At 43.7% G+C, this 21,325-nt stretch overlaps 1 protein-coding gene across 1 annotated transcript in view; it reads left to right on the forward strand.

Moving 5' to 3' along the window:
• msh6 (mutS homolog 6 (E. coli)) overlaps positions 1 to 21,325 on the forward strand; it is a 36,297-nt gene that overhangs the window by 14,210 nt on the left and 762 nt on the right. Inside the window, exons 5-19 of the mRNA XM_014180016.3 lie at positions 223 to 375; positions 544 to 741; positions 2,908 to 3,054; positions 4,891 to 4,981; positions 5,344 to 5,603; positions 5,935 to 6,175; positions 6,323 to 6,621; positions 6,839 to 7,041; positions 7,212 to 7,326; positions 7,511 to 7,697; positions 15,585 to 15,874; positions 16,160 to 16,277; positions 16,723 to 16,812; positions 17,098 to 17,252; positions 18,501 to 18,703. Coding sequence (XP_014035491.2) covers positions 223 to 375; positions 544 to 741; positions 2,908 to 3,054; positions 4,891 to 4,981; positions 5,344 to 5,603; positions 5,935 to 6,175; positions 6,323 to 6,621; positions 6,839 to 7,041; positions 7,212 to 7,326; positions 7,511 to 7,697; positions 15,585 to 15,874; positions 16,160 to 16,277; positions 16,723 to 16,812; positions 17,098 to 17,252; positions 18,501 to 18,703 — 2,750 coding nt within the window. The remainder of the gene's footprint in view (positions 1 to 222; positions 376 to 543; positions 742 to 2,907; positions 3,055 to 4,890; positions 4,982 to 5,343; positions 5,604 to 5,934; positions 6,176 to 6,322; positions 6,622 to 6,838; positions 7,042 to 7,211; positions 7,327 to 7,510; positions 7,698 to 15,584; positions 15,875 to 16,159; positions 16,278 to 16,722; positions 16,813 to 17,097; positions 17,253 to 18,500; positions 18,704 to 21,325) is intronic.

Here is a 21,325-nt window from a genome sequence, read left to right on the forward strand (position 1 = left end):
AACATTGACTCCCCGGCCAGTTTATTAGGCACCCCCATCTTGTACAGGGTCAGACCCCCCCCCCCCCCCCCCCCCCCCCCCTGCCTCCAGAACAGCCTGAATTCTTGGAGATTCACCTTTGAACATGCTTTTTAGTCTAGGACTAGGCAGAATTTGTGGCTGTGAATCTGGCCTTTAGTGTCCTCATCTTGAAAGGTGCAAATAAAATGTATTATTACTCAGGTGGGTAAGTTCTATGAGCTGTACCACATGGACGCTGTGATTGGTGTCAACGAGCTGGGTCTGACCTTCATGAAGGGGTCCTGGGCCCACTCTGGCTTTCCCGAGATAGGCTTTGGACGCTTCTCAGACGGACTGGTGCAGAGGGGATACAAGGTGGGGAGCCATTTTGTTTTTTTAAAAGAAAGCTTAGACTCATCCTTTTTAAAAGGCTTAACCTTATCCAAAATAATATTGCGGTATGTAACTATTTCCCCCCATCACTACTGTTTTTCTGGCAAACCAATTTCTCCTCAGTCATTAATAAATTATTTCTTATGTTAGGTGGCACGTGTGGAGCAGACAGAGACTCCAGACATGATGGAGGCTCGCTGTAAGACCATGCTGAAGCCCACCAAGTTTGACCGGGTGGTACAGCGTGAGGTGTGCCGAATCATCACACGGGGAACGCAGACCTACAGCGTGTTGGACGGAGCCCCTTCTGAGACACACAGCAAATACCTCCTCAGCATCAAGGAGAAGGTAGGATGTGTTTTGTGATGCGTTGTACAGTATATTCATTTTGTTACCTTACAGCCTTATTCTAAAATGGATTAAATAATTTATACTCCATAATGACAGAGCAAAAACAGGTTTGTAGACATTTTTGCAAATTTATTAAATAAAAATAACTATCACATTTACATAAGTATTCAGACCCTTTACTCAGTACTTTGTTGAAGCACCTTTGGCAGTGATTACAGCATTGAGTCTTCTTGGGTATGACGCTACAAGCTTGGCACACCTGTATTTGGGGAGTTTCTGAGATGTTTCTACAACTCCTCGTGGAGTGCAATGTAATCGGCCATGATCGGTGTCCAAAAATGCTGATTACCGATTGTTATGAATAATTAATCGTCCATTCCGATTTACTCGGTCGACCTCTAGACCTTACAGTGAAATGCTTACTCACAAGCCCTTAAAACCTGTTACGGCTCGACGTTCCGCTAGCATCCGATGAGAACATATGAAAGCTGGTGGTTCAATATTCCCAGTTAAGAAGTTTTTAGGTTGTAGTTATTATAGGAATTATGACGTGTCGACTATTTCTCTCTATACCATTTGTATTTCATATACCTTTTGACTATTGGATGTTCTAATAGGCACTTTAGTATTGTCAGCCTAATCTCAGGAGTTGATAGGCTTGAAGTCATAAACAGCGCTGTGAAGCAAGCATTGCTAAGAGCTGCTGGCAAATGCAATAGTGTGAATGCTTACGAGCCTGTTGCTGCCTACCACCGCTCAGTCAGACTGCTCTATCAAATCATAGACTAAATTCTAATATAATAAACACAGAAATATGAGCCGTTGGTCATTGACCAACCAAATGGTCAAATCCGGAAACTATCATTTCGAAAACAAAACTTTTATTCTTTCAGTGAAATACGGAACTGTTCTGTATTTTATCGAACGGTCGGCAACCCTAAGTCTAAATATTGCTGTTACATTGCCTTCAATGTTATGTCATAATTATGTCAAATTCTGGCAAATTAGCTCGCAACGAGCCAGGCGGCCCAAACTGTTGCATATACCCTGACTCTGCGTGCAATGAACACAAGAGAAGTGACACAATTTACCTAGTTAATATTTCCTGCTAACACAAATGTATTTTAACTAAAATATGCCGGTTTATTGATTTTAAGAAAGGCATTGCTGTTTATGGTTGGGTACATTCGTGCAACAATTGTACTTTTTTTTCCGCTAATGTGCTTTAGTTAAATCATCCCACGTTTGGCGAAGTAGGCTGTGATTCAATAGCCTTCCCTGTAGCTCAGTTGGTAGAGCATGGTGTTTGCAACGCCAGGGTTGTGGGTTCGATTCCCACGGGGGGCCAGCACAGAAAAATAAAAAATGTATGAAATGAAATGTATGCATTCACTACTGTAAGTCGCTCTGGATAAGAGCGTCTGCTAAATGACTAAAAAAATAAATAAAATTCAATGATAAATTAACAGGCACCGCATTGATTATATGCAATGTAGGACAAGCTAGTTAAACTAGTAATATCATCAACCATGTGTAGTTCACTAGTGATTATGCGAAGATAGTTTTTTTATAAGATAAGTTTAATGCTAGCTAGCAACTTAACTTGGCTCTTTGCTGCACTCGCCTAACAGGTGGTCAGCTTACCATGCAGTTTCCTCGTGGAATGCAATGTAATCGGCCATAATCGGTGCCCAAAAATGCATATTACCGATTTATGAAAACTTGAAATCGGCCCAAATTAATCGGCCATGTTTCACACAGGGCGCCATTCCTTTGCCGGGCGGGCCGTTTGGGGAAATTCTGGGCAAAATTAGATTACCCACTTTTCCAGCTACCAACACACCATTGAGTTCAACTACCACCAAGCTACTGCAAAATGTAGTTAAATTACTAGTTGAACTACATGTATTTTACTACTCCCCAACACTGTCCTTTTTACCGGGTTAGTTCATCTAATAATTATGTTTGGGTCAAATTCCTATAACCTTGAGTTGACAGAGTAGGCCACAATCCCAGAATGTTAGCAAAGCTTCAGTACAAGCCTGAACTTTGTAATAAACATAATAATTGATTAAGTAACCCTTTAAACTTTTCTATATTGTGTGACATGGAGGTTGTGCAGGAATGTGTTTTGCATCACAAATTATAACTTCTCATCTCAAGGCAGAGGAGGAGAGTTCAGGGCGCTGCAGGACCTATGGGGTCAGCTTTGTGGACACATCTGTAGGGTACTTCCATGTGGGCCAATTCCAGGACGACCGACACTGCTCCCGGCTCCGCACCCTGTTGTCTCACTACGTTCCTGCACAGGTCAGTCACTACTTCTACAGCACAGGAGGTTGGTGGCACCTTAATTGGGTAGGATGGCTCATGGTAATAGTTGTTGCTGAATAAGTGGAATGCTATCCAATATATCAAACGCATGCTTTCCATTCGCTCCGTTCCAGCCATTATGAGCCGTCTTTCCCTCAGCATCCTCCACTGTTCTACAGCCTGAATTGTTCAACACTAACAATTTAAACTTGTTAACCTCTATGGGCTAGGTGGGACGTTTGCGTCCCACCCTAGTCAACAGCCAGTGGAATCGCGTGGCGCGAAATACAAATACCTCAAATGCTATAACTTCCATTTCTCAAACATATGACTATTTTACACCATGTTAAAGACAAGACTCTCGTTAATCTAACCACATTGTCGGATTTCAAAAAGGCTTTACAGCGAAAGCAAAACATTAGATTATGTCAGGAGAGTACCCTGCCAAAAATAATCACAGCCATTTTCAAAGCAAGCATATATGTCACAAAAACCAAAACCACAGCTAAATGCAGCACTAACCTTTGATCTTCATCAGATGACAATCCTAGGACATTATGTTATACAATACATGCATGTTTTGTTCAATCAAGTTCATATTTATATCAAAAAACAGCTTTTTACATTAGCATGTGATGTTCAGAACTAGCATACCCACCGCAAACTTCCGGTGAATTTACTAAATTACTCACGATTAACGTTCACAAAATACATAACAATTATTTAAAGAATTATAGATGCAGAACTCCTTTATGCAAACACCATGTCAGATTTTAAAATGGCTTTTTGGCGAAAGCACATTTTGCAATATTCTGAGTACATAGCTCGGCCATCACAGGCTAGCTAATTTGACACCCACCAAGTTTGGGGCTCACTAAACTCAGAATTACTATTAGAAAAATTGGATTACCTTTGCTGTTCTTCGTCAGAATGCACTCCCAGGACTTCTACTTCAACAACAAATGTTGTTTTGGTTCCAAATAATCCATAGTTCTATTAAAATAGCTCCGTTTTGTTCGTGCGTTCAGGTCACTATCCGAAGGGTAGTGAGTGCATTTCGTTTCAAAAAAATTCAAAAAATATTCCATTACCGTACTTAGAAGCATGTCAAACGCTGTTTAAAATCAATTTTTATGGTATTTTTCTCGTAAAATAGCGATAATATTCCAACCGGGCAATGTTGTATTCATTCAAAGGCTGAAAGAAAAAAAAAGAAAAAATTCATGAATGCACATCTCAGTCTCACTGTCCCCAGGCTGACCACTTACAAACTCTGCTGCTGTACTTTGCCCAGAGCCAATGGAAGCCTTAAAGTGTCACGTTACAGCACAGATGCTGTATTTTTCATAGAGATGCAACAGAAGGACAACAAATTGTCAGACAGGGCACTTCCTGTATGGAATCTTCTCAGGTTTTGGCCTGCCATATGAGTTCTGTTATACTCACAGACACCATTCAAACATTTTTTGAAACTTTAGGGTGTTTTCTATCCAAATCTACTAATTATATGCATATTCTCGTTTCTGGGCAAGAGTAGTAACCAGTTTAAATCGGGTACGTTTTTTTATCCGGCCGTGAAAATACTGCCCCCTAGCCCCAACAGGTTAACTTCTTTCACTACCATAAACATATGTTTGGACAGCTGAAGCAAGTCACACAATTATTATTTAGGGAAATTACCATTTCTAGTATTCACAACACTTACAGCATATCACAATCACCCAACAACAAGACACACTACATTGATCTGCCCCATCCTGGTCGAAAAATGTTTTTTAGACATAAAGGAAAATGTATATAAAATGCTCCCTTATTTTCTTTTTGTTCACACAGGTGCTCTTTGAGAAGGGGAACCCTTCAGCCGAAACCCGTAAAATCTTCAAGGCTTCTTTGTCCTCGGCTATGCAGGAGGGGCTGACTGCAGGTTCGCAGTTCTTTTTCAATACTTTTTTTATCGTGTCAGTCTGTATGTACATTGCATCAATATTTCACTTCATCCACTTTTCAGTACTTTATTTACAATGATACTGATTACAGCTTTACAGTGACTCCTTCCTCTCCTGTACTTCCAGTCTGTAACGTCTGTCTTTATGTTTATACGAAAATTGGTTGGGTGTCTGAACTTTACTTTACCAACGTTGTTGTTCACTTGCTCTCTCTCTCTCGCTCAACTATTGCATGAGTAAAACATGTAATGGAATATTGTAATCGGTTATCAATATAATGAAAACATGGACTGGAATAACAGTAATGTTCACTACATTACACCCTCCTCCCTCTCAACAGGCTCCCAGTTCTGGGATGCACAGAAGACCCTGAAGACCCTAGCTGAAGAAGACTACTTTAAGGAGAGTGTGGGGAAGGATGAGGAGCCTGGGAGCAGTGTTCTCCCCTCTGTCCTCAAATCTATGACATCTGAGAGCGACTCGTTGGGTCTGACCCCTAAGGAGGGGTATGAGTTGGCCCTGTCGGCCCTGGGAGGCTGTATGTTCTACCTTAAGAAATGTCTGGTAGACCAGGAGCTGCTGTCCATGACCAACTTCCAGGTAGGGATGTCAATGGTTAACCGATTAGCCCACCATAATAATTAAGCCAATTAAGTTATGGGTTCAATGCTTAATTTGTGTTATGAACATTTGCTAACCATAAATTAGTGAATGTTGTAGGAAAATAAGTAGTTTAAGTTTGGTTAGTTTGAGTTTTCCAGGCATTGCCCGGTCCCAGATCTGTTTATGCTTTTGCCTACTCTTTTGTCACTGTCAAACCAAACATGGCAGGACGATTCCATATGGAGTTGTCAAGAGAGCAGAAACAGTCTGGCACTCAGGCTAGAGGTTCCAGGGGTGCAGTAAGTTATGATTTTATCCCAAATTCTAGGAATATGTCCCAGTGGACGTGGAGATGGAGAAGGCAGCCGGGCCAACCAGTTTCTTCTCCCAGACCCGTCAGCGTATGGTCCTGGATGGGGTGACCCTAGCCAACCTGGAGATCCTGCAGAATGTCTCGGGGGGTACAGAGGGGACCTTGTTGGAACGCCTGGATACCTGTAGTACTCCATTTGGTAAAAGGTTGCTGAAGCAGTGGCTCTGTTCCCCGCTCTGTAACCCCACATCCATAGGTGAGAGGAACATGAAAATAAACAAATGCAGAAACCTATTGTTTTGAACCCTGTTTTCATTGGTTGGTCTGCTATTGTCTTATTTCTTTTGATTTGCTCGGTCATTGAAATGCCCTATATAAACCCCATGTATTATAATGATTATAGGGGAACGCCTGGATGCCCTGGAGGACCTGATGGGAGTGCAGGCCCAGGCTACGGAGGTCTCAGACCTGCTCAAGAAGCTCCCTGATCTGGAGAGGCTCCTTAGTAAGATCCACAGCATTGGTACTCCGAAGGGTCAGGACCACCCAGACAGCAGGGCTGTTTTGTATGAAGAGGTCACCTACAGTAAGAAAAAGATTGCGGACTTCCTCTCGGCTCTGGAGGGCTTCAAGACCATGCAGGAGATTGTGACCATACTAGGACCGGTCGCGGGTGACTTCCAGTCCAGGCTGCTGCGCCTGGTTTGTACACTACACACAACAGCACTACCTGTCATTATAATTGTGCTCTTTACTATACTAATTCTGTACTTTTAAATGTCCTGTATTTATTGGTGTTGTCTTGTGATTGTTTTAAATGTTGAGTATTTGTTTGTTTTTACTATGGTTGTAACTAAGTATGACAAACTGTTTTCCTCTTGGCGATTTAATAAAGTACAATTTCATGTAATCTCATCAGGTGGTCAACCTGAAGGATGACGGTCAGGAGGGCCTCTTCCCTGACCTGTCGGCCGAGCTGAAACGCTGGGACACAGCCTTCGACCACCAGAAGGCCCGCGCCACCGGAGTCATCACCCCTAAGGCTGGCTTTGACCCAGAGTTTGACCAGGCTCTCAGTGGCATCAAGGCCTGTGAGAGGGACCTACAGGACTACCTGGACAGGTACCTTCATCTCCTGAGAAACACGTTTAGGACACCTTCCCAGGGTCACATTACACCTAGTCCTGGACTAAAAAGCATGCCCAATGGAGAATTGAAATGAGCTTTTTTGCTATATTGTTCTTGGACAAATGCATATGTAAAATGCAGTTAACAAAGTTGAATGTTGCCAGGCAGAAGAAGAGGCTGGGCTGCAGGAACCTGACCTACTGGGGGACGGGACGGAACCGCTTTCAGATGGAAGTACCAGACAGTGTCTCAGAGAGGAACATTCCTGAGGAGTACAAGGTCAGAGTGGCTGCTATCAATGCCATTTTCAGGTGTTTGATTCCCGCTCGGGCCAAAAAAGAAGCGTCTGCCAAATTAGAAATACTGAGTGTTCCACAATGTGATTTTTTAAAAATCTGTAGTATGTCTTGTAAAATATTGTGGAGTGACAGTTTAGCAACATTTCTGAACTCTATTTAATCAGGTGAAGTCCACTAAGAAGGGTTGGAAACGCTACTGGACCAGGGAGATAGAGCGTCTGTTCTCAGAGCTCCAGAGTCTTGAGGAGAAGAGAGACGCAGCTCTGAAGGACTGCATGAGAAGACTCTTCTACAACTTTGACAAGAACTACAGGGACTGGCAGACTGGGGTAGAGTGCATGGCTGTGCTAGGTAAGCTTTGATTTATTAGGTTTATTTAACTGGCTCAATGAGTCTTCTGAGTATCCTGGGCAATTGTTGGTATATGTATCTGTTGTGTGGCGTAACATTTCTGTATTTTAAATAGTCAAATCAAATGCACATTGATCAACATCTTCTCATGATCATGTAGGTCTAGTTGAATTCAGATTCAACGATTACATAAACCTACAGCTTACTCGCTGTATTGAGGTGCATTATACTTAATATTGAGTTGCGGCCAGGCGCTGCTGGTTGCCATAGATACAGTTCATGCACCTGGTGAGCCACAGACGTTGGTTTGTTGACGATGCCTAAACACGTTTGCAAACTGATATTTTACACCCATTATAGACCGTAGGCTTTATAATCATATTTGGCAGGGTTTGAACCAAACCAAATTCTGGAAAAGGGCCATTTTTTCTGCATTGGAACGAAAGTGTTCTCTACTGTTCCAGTTTCTTATTTTATTTTGCTGGCATTTTTTTCAAAACACCTAAACTAAGCCCTCACTCTGTCACTCAAACGTATTCCAGTGTCTGCCTGCCTGCTGAAAGTCTTTGCTAGTGTATGTGTGTAAGCTACCTGCCCCTCCCCCTGTGAAGCATAGACTACTGTAGCCTACTGACTATACAAGCATGATTCAGAAGCTGGGGAGAGAGGTTTTACTGAAGAATGGATTAACTTTTTCAATGCTAGTTAAGGATACTATAGTTATCACATTTCATAATGGATTCATTAACTACAAAAAAGAATGTGTTTTTAATTCTGCTGCAGCTCTGCACACACAAGCTTGTTAGCTACCTGTGGTTCAGCGTTATGTTCAAAGGACATTCAAAGTTCCTCCAGAAGCTGCTCCTCCTAGGTATAATTGTGCATGCCATAACAAGATGCCCAGCACTTCAAGCCAAACCTCCTCTTCCTCTCTCCACACCTTCAAAATTTGCCGCATCTCACACCCTACACTTGTCAGTCCATCATGCATGTAAACAACTAGCTTACCGGCTTCATAGCAAGCTGCTCTAGCCGCACTGATTGAAGTAATTCAATGAGCTGTTTGGTTCTAAACAGAGTAAAAACTCAAACGGATGACTAGGAAAAGCTCAAACTAAGTTCATTCCCCACTGGGTGAAACAGCTGCAAAGACATGTTTACACAAGCACATATATTTATACCCTCCTAGGCGGAGTCAGCTCGTTGCACGTCTAGACAGCCAATACATCTGTTGCTAGTCAGGAACTTAAATTAGTTCCTCTCACTGGCGTACTCATGGCCCCGCCTCCTGCTAAAACCTGGGAGAGGAAATATGTGTGGTATAGGACTATTCATCTGACCTGACCTCGGGATGAGTTCCTCGCTCCTCCCTAATCCACGCCTGTCCTACCTTATCAGTGACTGAAACCAGACTGTTGCCCTTTGTCTCCCTCTTTAAGAGCCATGAGATTTAACAATACCTTGTTTTAACAGAATGTTAACTTTCTGTACTCCCCCTTCCTCACTCAGTAACTTTCCATACACCTAGTTCTTATCCACCCTCTATTAACCCCAATACATTTCTTACACATGTAAAGTAATCAATAAGTTCTAGTATGGTAACATGAATAAGTATATTTAAAGCTAGAATCCAACAGAGCTAAATGTAAAAAAAAAAAAATGATTGCACAGGTTAAATAAGGTACATAAAGGAACAATACAAACCTGTACAGTTCGTACCAGTTCAGAACTCTATTTTGCTGGTTGGAACAGTGGAACGGAACCAAAAAAAGTGGTTCTGTTCAGAACGAAACGATGGGAAAAGGATTTAGGTTCCAACCCCTGCTCACTTGGCATGCCTACTCTTTTACCACGCCACATTAGCCATACTCAGTTCTGCTCTAATGAAAACAGAAGGGGAAAGGAGATGATTGCGCTCTACTGCAGCAACATAATGTGTTTCACTAACAGCCTTGTCTGGGTCATTACTCTGCTAAGCATGGGATGTTTCCCAAATGGCATCCTATTCCCTTTATAGTGCACTACTTTTGACCATGACTCGGGTTTTTTTATTATTTTATTTCACCTTTATTTAACCAGGTAGGCCAGTTGAGAACAAGTTCTCATTTACAACTGCGACCTGGCCAAGAAAGCAAAGCAGTGCGACAAAAACACAGAGTTACACATGGGATAAAAAAAAGCGTACAGTCAATAACACAATAGAAAAATGTCTATACAGTGTGTGCAAATGAAGTAAGGCAATAAATAGGCCAATAGTGGTGAAGTAATTACAATTTAGCAATTGACACTGGGGTGATATATGTGCAAGTAGAAATACTGGTGTGCAAAAGAGCAGAAAAACAAATATGGGGATGATGTAAGTAGTTGGTTGGATGGGCTATTTACAGATGGGCTGTGTAAGGCTGCAGCGATTGGTAAGCTGCTCTGACAGCTGACGCTTAAAGTTAGTGAGGGAGATGGAGACTTACAACTTCAGTGATTTATGCAATTCGTTCCAGTCATTGGCAGCAGAGAATTGGAAGGAAAGGTGGCCAAAGGAGGTGTTGGCTTTGGGGATGACCAGTGATATACATGCATACATACATATACATATACCTGCTGGAGCGCGTGTTGCTATTGTGACCAGTGAGCTGAGATAAGGCGGAGCTTTACCTAGCAAAGACTTATAGATGACCTGGAGCCAGTGGGTTTGGTGACGAATATGTAGCGAGGACAAGCCAATGAGAGCATACAGGTCGCAGTGGTGGTTAGTATATGGGGCTTTGGTGACAAAACGGATGGCGCTGTGATGGACTGCATCCAATTTGCTGAGTAGAGTGTTGGAGGCTATTTTGTAAATGACATCACCGAAGTCGAGGATCGGTAGGATAGTCAGTTTTACAAGGGTATGTTTGGCAGCATGAGCAAAGGAGGCTTTGTTACGAAATAAGAAGCCAATTCTAGATGTAATTTTGGTTTGGAGATGCTTAATGTGAGTCTGGAAGGAGCGTTTACAGTCTAGCCAGACACCTAGGTATTTATAGTTGTCAGAACCGTCAAGAGTAGTGATGCTAGTCGGGCGGGTGCTGGCAGCGATCAGTTGAAGATCCTGCATTTGGTTTTACTTGCATTTAAGAGCAGTTGGAGGCCACGGAAGGAGTGTTGTATGGCGGTGAAGCTCGTTTGGAGGTTTAAGTGTCCAAAGGAGGTGGATCAAAGAATCACCCGCAGCGAGAGCGACTACATACATACATACATACATACATACATACATACATACATACATACATACATACATACATACATACATACATACATACATACATACATAGAAAAGAAAGAGTCGGCCTGAGAATTGAACCCTGTGGTACCCCCATATACTGCCAGAGGTCCGGACAACAGGCCCTCCGATTTGACACACTGAACTCTGTCTGAGAAGTAGTTAGGGGAGGCAGACATTAGAGAAACAAAGGCTATTGAGTCTGCCTGACAAGAATGTGGTGATTGACAGAGTCAAAAGCCTTGGCCAGGTCAACGAATACAGCTGCACAGTACTGTCTATTATCGATGGCGGTTATGATATCGTTTAGGACCTTGAGTGTGGCTGAGGTGCACCTGTGACCAGCTCGGAAACCAGATTGCATAGCGGAGAAGGTACGGTGGGATTTGAAATGGTGGGTGATCTGTTTGTTCACTTGGCTTTCGAAGGCTTTAGAAAGGCAGGGCAGGATGGATATAGGTCTGTAACAGTTTGGGTCAAGTGTCTCCCCCTTTGAAGAGGGGGATGACCGCGGCGGCTTTCCAATCTTTAGGAATCTCAGACGATACAAAAGAGAGGTTGAACAGACTATTAATAGGGGTTGCAACAATGGCGGCGTATAATTTTAGGAAGAGAGGGTCCAGATTGTCTAGCCCAGATGATTTGTAGGGATCCAGATTTTGCAGCTCTTTCAGAACATCAGCTGTCTGGATTTGGGTGATGGACAAGCAGGGGGAGCTTGGGCCAGTTGCTGCGGGGGGTGCAGAGCTGTTGGTCGGGGTTGGGGTAGCCAGGTGGAAAGCATGGCCAGCCAGAGAGATGCTTATTGAAATTCTCGATTATCATAGATGTATCAGTGGTGACAGTGTTTCCTAGTCTCAGTGCAGTGGGCAGCTGGGAGGAAGTACTCTTACTCTCCAGGGACTTTACAGTGCCCCAAAACTTTTTGGAATTAGTGCTGCAGGATGCACATTTTTGTTAGGAAAGCAAAGGCCATCTTTTTCAAACTGACTGTGTGTATTGGTTCCTGAGTTCCCTGAAAAGTTGCATATCGCGGGGACTATTCGAAGCTAGTGCAGTACGCCACGGGGTGTTTTTGTGCTGGTCAAGGGCAGTCAAGTCTGGAGTGAACCAAGGGCTATATCTTTTCATAGTTCAACATTTTTTGAATGGTGCATGCTCATTTAAGATGGTGAGGAAAGCACTTTTAAAGAACAACCAGGCATCCTCTACTGACGGGATGAGGTCAATATCCTTCCAGGATACCCGGGCCAGGTCGATTTAGAAAGGCCTGCTCGCAGAAGTGTGTTAGGGAGCGCTTGACCGTGATGAGGGGTAGTCGTTTGCCCGCGGACCCATAATGGACACAGGCAATGAGGCAGTGATTACCGAGATCCTGGTTGAAAACAGCAGAGGTGTATTTAGGGGGCAAGTTGGTCAGGATGATATCTATGAGGGTGCCCATGTTTACGGAGTTGGGGTTGTACCTGGTAGGTTCCTTGATAATTTGTGTGAGATTGAGGGCATCTAGCTTCGATTGTAGGAAGGCCGGGATGTTAAGCATATCCCAATTTAGGTCACCTAGCAGTACAAACTCTGACAATAAATGGGGGGCAATCAATTCACATATGATGTCCAGGGCACGGCTGGGGGGGGGGGGTCTATAACAAGCGGAAACCGTGAGGGACTTGTTTATGGAGAGATGGATCTTTTGAAGTAGAAGCTCGAACTATTTGGGCATAGACCTGGATAGTATAACAGAACTCTGCAGGCTATCTCTACAGTAGATTGCAATTCCGCTTCCTTTAGCAGTTCTGTCTTGACGGATTCAGGATTCAGACACGGCTAGGACATCAGGGTTGGCAGAGTGTGCTAAAGCAGTGAATAAAGCAAACTTAGGGAGGAGGCTTCTGATGTTAACATGCATGAACCCAAGGATTTTACGGTTGCAGAAGTCAACAATTGAGAGCGCCTGGGGACACACAGGGCCTGGGTTAACCTCTTCATCACCAGAGGAACAGAGTAGGATGAGGGTACGGCTAAAGGCTATAAGAACTGGCTGTCTAGTGCTTTGGGAACAGAGAATTAAAGGAGCAGATTTCTGGGCGTGGTAGGAAAGATTCAGGGCATAGTGTACAGACAAGGGTAGGGTGCAAGTACAGTGGGGGTAAACCTAGGCATTGAGTGACGATGAGGTTTTATCTCTGGAGGCGCCAGTTAAGCTAGATGCAGTCTCCGCATGTGTGGGGGGTGGGACAAGGGGGCTTTCTGAGGCATGTTGAGCAGGACTAGGGGCTCCGCAGTAAAATAAAACAATGAGAGCTGCCCAGTGTCCAAGGCATATTGACATTTAGAGAAAGTCATAAAGCAATCACAGGTGTTGATTGGGAGAGCTGAGACAACAACGGGTAAACAGCTAGAACAACAACAATGGGTAAATGGCGATGAATGGGCAGAGAGGGTCAGTTAGCTACACACAGGGCCTGAGTTCAAGGCTGGGGCCGACAGATAAACAAAATGAAGTACCGTGTTAATGAACAGTCCAGCAGGAATCAGCTCTGTAGCCGAGAGATCATAGGGTCCAATGAGCAGTAAAGATGGAACGGAGCCGTTCGGTAGTCGATTACTATGCAAGGCGAGCTTGAGACACAGCGTTCAGGAAGCTAGCAGGCCGGGTCTAGCAGATGGATCAACACCAACATCCACGACGTAGAGGCCGGTTGAGAGCACATCGGCCAAAGTTACATCCGCAGACCAGTTGTGATGGATTGGCGGGGCTCCGTGTCGACAATGGGTCCAGTCCAATTGGCAAGAGCAGTATTGTAGTTGGTGTTCTTTGTTTGCTAGCTGGGAAATGGGCCTAGCTCGAGGCTAGCTGGTGCATGCATCTGGACAAGGGCGTTAGCCACAATTGCTACTCGGTAGCAACTAGCTAGCTGCAAAGATTCGTTGTAATGGTCCAGAGCTTGCGGCAGGAATCCGGTGATGTAGTGGAGAGAAAAAAAGTAGTCTGATATGCTCAGGGCTGATATCATGCTGTGCACACTGGCAGGTAATTATCTGGGCTATCCGGGCTGAAGCGGCTGGAGTCTGAGCTAAAGGTAAAGACCCCTAGCAGTGGCTAACAATGACTAAAAAGCTAGTAGTTAATTAGCTTACTAGCCTCTGATGGAGGTTCCAGTTATAAGGTCTAAAAATACAGTAAGGGGGGGAAAAGTATTTGATCCCCTGCTGATTTTGTACTTTTGCCCACTGACAAAGAAATGATCAGTCTATAATTTTAATGGTAGGTTAATTTGAACAGTGAAACAGAATAACAACAAAAAAATCCAGAAAAACGCATGTCAAAAATGTTATAAATTGATTTGCATTTTAATGAGGGAAATAAGTATTTGACCCCCTCTCAATCAGAAAGATTTCTGGCTCCCAGGTGTCTTTTATACAGGTAACGAGCTGAGATTAGGAGCACACTCTTAAAGGGAGTGCTCCTAATCTCAGTTTGTTACCTGTATAAAAGACACCTGTCCACAGAAGCAATCAATGGCCAAGACCAAAGAGCTCTCCAAGGATGTCAGGGACAAGATTGTAGACCTACACAAGGCTGGAATGGGCTACAAGACCATCGCCAAGCAGCTTGGTGAGTTGGTGCAGAAAAACACCCCCAAAGCATAATGTTTCCACCTCCATGTTTGACGGTGGAGATGGTGTTCTTGGGGTCATATAGGCAGCATTCCTCCTCCTCCAAACACGGCGAGTTGAGTTGATGCCAAAGAGCTCCATTTGTCTCATCTGACCACAACACTTTCACCCAGTTGTCCTCTGAATCATTCAGATGTTCATTGGCAAACTTCAGACGGGCATGTATTTGAATTCTTGAGCAGGGGGACCTTGCGGGCGCTGCAGGATTTCAGTCCTTCACGGCATAGTGTGTTACCAATTGTTTTCTTGGTGACTATGGTCCCAGCTGCTTTGAGATCATTGACAAGATCCTCCCGTGTAGTTCTGGGCTGATTCCTCACCGTTCTCATGATCATTGCAACCCCACGAGGTGAGATCTTGCATAGAGCCCCAGGCCGAGGGATATTGACAGTTCTTTTGTGTTTCTTCTGTTTGCGAATAATCGCACCAAATGTTGTCACCTTCTCACCAAGCTGCTTGGCGATGGTCTTGTAGCCCATTCCAGCCTTTTGTAGGTCTGCAATCTTGTCCCTGACATCCTTGGAGAGCTCTTTGGTCTTGGCCATGGTGGAGAGTTTGGAATCTGATTGATTGCTTCTGTGGACAGGTGTCTTTTTTACAGGTAACAAGCTGCGGTTAGGAGCACTCCCTTTTAAGAGTGTGCTCCTAATCTCAGCTCGTTACCTGTATAATAGACACCTGGGAGCCAGAAATCTTTCTGATTTGAGAGGGCGTCAAATACTTATTTCCCTCATTAAAATGCAAATCAATTTATAACATTTTTGATATGCGTTTTTCTGTCTCTCACTGTTCAAATAAACCTACCATTAAAATTATAGACTGATCCTTTCTTTATCAGTGGGCAAACGTACAAAATCAGCAGGGGATCAAATACTTTTTTCCCCCGCTGTATCTCCAAAAACAAAATGCATGTTTATATACTAAGTTAGGATCTGCTTTTACCTGTATAGATGTGTTACTGAGTCTGACACGGTACAGCCAGGGGGGAGATGGAGGACCAATGGCACGGCCTCAAGTACTACTTCCTGGTGACATCAGCCAATCAGCAGCCTTCCTGGACCTGAGGGGCTCCCGCCACCCCTGTGTCACGAAAACCTTCTTCGGTGATGACTTCATCCCTAATGACATTGCTATTGGCTGCCCTGGCAGCGAGGAGGGGGGCCAGGAGGATAACGGACATGCACCCTGCGTGCTGGTCACTGGGCCTAACATGGGAGGAAAGTCGACTCTTATGAGACAGGTATGGATTTTTCTTTCAACTTTATTTGTCCCAGAGAGAAAGTGGTTGTGCTGCAAGATCACACATCAAAGACATCAAATAAACATTTAACAGGAATGGCAGTTGATCTTGAACCTCACCTATGTCCTGTGTGTACTTTTGCTTCTCCTGTGGTTGTTGACTTGAAGTTGTTAGATTTCCATCTGTGGTTGTTCTGTGTTCCTGGCACAGTCTGGACTAAAATGATTCTGGATTTCCTTGGTCCTGATGTGTATTTTGTCCTGTGCTTGGTCACTCTACCTGCAGTGTGGTCTGGTGGTGGTCTTGGCCCAGTTGGGTTGCTATGTTCCTGCTGAGAGCCTGTCCTTTACCCCTGTGGACAGAGTCTTCACCCGCTTGGGAGCATCGGACCGTATCATGGCTGGTAAGGACTCGTACCCCACTCCCCAGAAAGTGAATGGTTGTGTCCCAATTCTTCTGAAGTGTGGACTTGTGCACTGCTCCCCGTGCATTTTAAAAGTATTTGATTGGTGTAAGCATGGCCAACTGGGAGTTTTGACCATATTTATTCAACCTTTCCTATTAAGTATGAAGTGAACAAGTTCACACTTGGGGCATAAGGGTTGAGAATTGGGATACATAAGTGTTTTTCCCCCCGAGTCTCAGGAGTTCCTTAAGATGTCCTCCTGAACTAAGTGAATGTAAACCTGGCCTGTGTTCCTTAAGATGTCCTCCTGAACTAAGTGAATGTAAACCTGGCCTGTGTTCCTTAAGATGTCCTCCTGAACTAAGTGAATGTAAACCTGGCCTGTGTTCCTTAAGATGTCCTCCTGAACTAAGTGAATGTAAACCTGGCCTGTGTGTTCCAGGGGAGAGCACCTTCTTTGTAGAGCTCAGTGAGACTGCTAGTATCCTCCACCATGGGACCAAGCACTCCCTGGTGCTGCTGGATGAACTGGGTAAACAACATCTCTTATCTATTTGTCTGTCTTAAGTCTTTGTCTTGAATTCAACATGGTGTGGGTACTACAAGAAGAAGATGTCTCTTAGTAGCTTTTGGGTTCATCCTCCACTTCTGAGGCATAGTTCTTTGGCCAGTTTCAGACCCAGAACTAGTTCTGGACTAAAAAGCATAATCAATGGAGATTCTCTTTAGAACATGCTTTTAAGTCAAAGGCTTAATCTGTGTCTGGGAAATGGGTCCATAAAGTTTAAGTGAGAGAAACTGCTCCATGGTGTTGCAGGGAGGGGCACAGCCACATATGACGGCACAGCGATAGCCAGTGCTGTGGTGAACGAGCTGGCGGAAAGGATCTGCTGTCGGACCCTCTTCTCCACACATTACCACTCCCTAGTAGAAGACTACACCAACAACCCTGCTGTACGGCTCGGACACATGGTGAGGAGACAGCACACACAAGCAAGCTCAATGATCAACACAGTACACGGACATAACAATTCAATGACAAATATTGTGCCTTCGGATTTACACGGCTGGACACGTTATTTTCAGCTCTGTCAATCAATCACAAATTGCAGACTGTTTTATAGCCATATCAAATAATTCTGTGTAACAATTACATACCTTTCTAACCAGGTTTCCAGCCAACCTTTTCATGCGAATAAAGTACATGTCGGATAACAAATGGCAGGACTGATGGAAACTTTCCAAAATGTCCACAAAACACATACTCTAGACAATGTGGGATATTTTTGTGTCGGTAAAATTAATTATGCAAGAATTGTTGGTGGAAATCCTTTTCTCCGCAAATATTGATAATAACCATCATATCAAAGTATGTGATGACATCTTGTGGTCCTCCCACTATGACTTGTCGGGAGAGCATGCAGTTTTTTAGGCTACAGATTAAATCAGTTATTCTGAACTTCACCAGGTGGTGAAAGTGCAAGGTGAGGAGCTTGATGCTCCTTTCCAATAAATATTGAGGATCTTTTTCTATTCACATGATGATCGATGCTTGGCTGTCGTTTGACAAATAAAAAAAAATCAATCTCATGAAGGCTGTACATGTGTTCTAGCCAACAGCACGTATATAGCACTATTCATTGGCTAGACTAGAGCGAACCTGCCAGTACCAGAGTGGATACACTCTCTATATAACGCAAAAGAAATTGAGGAAAACCCATCAGAGTTAAAAATGCGAAGGAAACCCATTTTACTTTTCTTATTTGGTACTTATCAATTTTTATGTGCACTACGTCATCACGCACGTCCTTTTAAATGCAACAAGTCAATTTTGTGGAAACATCTCTGGAAGGAACATTTGAATATAGCTTTTATGATTAGTTTTTTTTATTTGCATAACTGTCGCCAATCGGATAAAAAAAACTACTGTAATAGATTCCATTTCAAATGGGCAAAAATGGCTTTTTAGCAAAACTTTTTCTCAAGCAACAATTTTCCTAGAGAGGAAAACTAGCTGTTATTAGCAGAGCAGTTTGGAACTCTTTGCTATTAGTCTATTAAGCAAACAGAATTTTGACTGCATTGGGCCTTTAATCAACCAGTCAGTCTTCCCCTATCAGGCCTGTATTGTGGAGAAGGAAGGAGATGAGGACCCTAGCCAGGCGACATCACCTTCTTCTATAAGTTCAAGCAATTAACCCATCACTCTGTCCCCCTCAGGCCTGTATGGTGGAGAATGAGGGAGATGAGGACCCTAGTCAGGAGACCATCACCTTCCTCTACAAGTTTATAACGGGAGCATGTCCTAAAAGCTACGGTTTCAATGCTGCTCGCCTCGCCAACCTGCCTGAGGATGTTATACAATCGGGCCACAGGAAGGCCAAGGAGTTTGAGAGGAGCACCATTTCCCTACGAGTCTTCAAGTATGTGTTAAACTAGTTAAAATTAAAGTCGAAGGTTTACATACACAGCCAAATGCATATGAACTCAGTTTTTCACAATTCCTGACATTTAATCCCAGTAAAAATTCCCTGTTTTAGGATCACATTTATTTTAAGAATGTGAAATGTCAGAGTGATTTCTTTCAGCTCATTCCCAGTGGGTCAGAAGTTTACATACACTCAATTAGTATTTGGTAGCATTGCCTTTAAATTGTTTAACTTGGGTCAAACGTTTTGGTTAGCCTTCCACAAGCTTCCCACAATGAGTTGGGTGAAATTTGGCCCATTCCTCCTGACAGAGCTGGTGTAACTGAGTCAAGTTTGTAGGCCTCCTTGCTCACACACGCTTTTTCAATTCCGCCCACAAATGTTCTATAGAATTGAGGTCAGGGCTTTGTGAGGGCCACTCCAATACCTTGAATTTGTTGTCCTTAAGCCATTTTGCCCCAACTTTGGAAGTATGCTGGGGGTCATTTTCCATTTGGAAGACCCATTTGCGATAAAGCTTTAACTTCATGACAGATGTCTTGAGATGTTGCTTCAATATATCCACATAATTCTCCTCCCTCATGATGCCATCTATTTTGTGAAGTGCACCAGTCCCTCCTGCAGCAAAGCACCCCCACAACATGATGCTGCCACCCCCGTGCTTCACGGTTGGGATGGTGTTCTTCAGCTTGCAAGCTTCCTCCTTTTTCCTCCAAACATAACGATGGTCATTATGGCCAAATAGTTATATTTTTGTTTCATCAGACCAGAGGACATTTCTCCAAAAAGTATGATTTTTGTCACCATGTGCAGTTGCAAACCGTAGTCTGGCTTTTTTATGGTGGTTTTGGAGCAGTGGCTTCTTCCTTGCTGAGCAGCCCTTCAGGTTATGTCGATTATCGGACTCGTTTTACTGTGGATATAGATACTTTTGTACCGGTTTCCTCCAGCATCTTCACAAGGTCCATTGGTTTTGTTCTGGGATTGATTTGCACTTTTTGCACAAAAGTACGTTCATCTCTAGGAGACAGAACGCGTCTCCTTCCTGAGCGGTATGACGTCTGCGTGGTACCATGGTGTTTATACTTGCGTACTATTGTTTGTACAGATGAACGTGGTACCTTCATGCATTTCTTTTTTTGGCTGATTTCTTTTGATTTTCCCATGATGTCAAGCAAAGAGGAACTGAGTTTGAAGGTAGGCCTTGAAATACATCCACAGGTACACCTCCAATTGACTCAAATTATAACAATTAGTCTATCAGAAGCTTCTAAAGCCATGACATCATTTTCTGGAATTTTCCAAGCTGTTTAAAGGCACAGTCAACTTAGTGTATGTTAACAAGAAATTTGTGGAGTGGTTGAAAAACGAGTTTGACTCCAACCTAAGTGTATGTAAAATTCCGACTTCAACTGTACATGTAGAAGTAAACTGAGTATACACAATATTGAGTTGCACCTCCACCTTTTGCCTTCAGAACAGCCTTAGTTGGGGCGTGGTGTCGCAAGTGTTCCACAAGGATGCTGGCCCATGTTGACTCAATGCTTCCCATAGTTGTCAAGTTGGCTGGATGTCCTTTGGGTGGTGGACCATTCTTAATACATACAGGAGACTGTTGTGTGGGAAACCCAGCAGCGTTGCAGTTCTTGACAAACTGGTGCGCTTCGCACCGACATTTCTTGTCTTGCCCATTCAGTCTCTGAATGGCACACATACACAATCAATGTCTTAATTGTCTCAAGGCTTAAAAATCCTTCTTTAATCTGTCTCCTCCCCTTCATGTAAACTGAACAAAAATATAAACACATGTGAAGTGTTGGTCCCATGTTTCATGAGCTTAAATAAAAGATCCCAGAAATGTTCCATACACGCAAAATTTGTTTACATCCCTGTTAGTGAGCATTTCTCCTTTGCCAAGATAATTCATCCACCTGACAGATGTGGCATATCAAGAAGCTGGTTAAACAGCATGATCATTACACAGGTGCACCTTGTGCTGGGGACAATAAAAGGTCACTCTAAAATGTGTAGTTTTGTCACACAACATAATGCCACAGATGTCTCAAGTTTTGAAGGAGGGTACAATTGGCATGCTGACTGCAGGAATGTCCACCAGAGCTGTTGCCAGAGAATTGATTGTTTTAGAATTTGGCAGTATGTCCAACTGGCCAAACAACCGCAGACCGTGAAACCACGCCAGCCCAGGATCTCCCCATCAGGCTTCTTCTCCTGCGGGATTGTCTGAGACCTGCCACCCTGACAAAACGGGTTTGCAAACCGTCTCGGGGAAGCTCATCTTTGCTCGTTATCCTCACCAGGGTCTTGACCTGAATGCAGTTCGTCGTAACAGACTTCAGTGGGCAAATGCTCACCTTCGATGGCCGCTGGCATGCTGGAGAAGTGTGCTCTTCACGGATGAATCCCGACAATTTGATTGCGCAGAGATACGACATCCTGAGGCCCAATCTCGTGGCATTCATCTGCCGACATCACCTGTTTCCGCATGATAATGCATGGCCCAATGTCGCAAGGATCTGTACATCATTTCTGGAAGCTGAAACTGTCCCAGTTTTTCCATGGCCTGCATACTCATCCGGACATGTCATCCATTGATCA

The sequence above is a fragment of the Salmo salar genome, chromosome 28, assembly GCF_965601325.2.
Source record: "Salmo salar chromosome 28, fSalSal1, whole genome shotgun sequence".
In the NCBI taxonomy this organism is placed as follows: domain Eukaryota; kingdom Metazoa; phylum Chordata; class Actinopteri; order Salmoniformes; family Salmonidae; genus Salmo; species Salmo salar.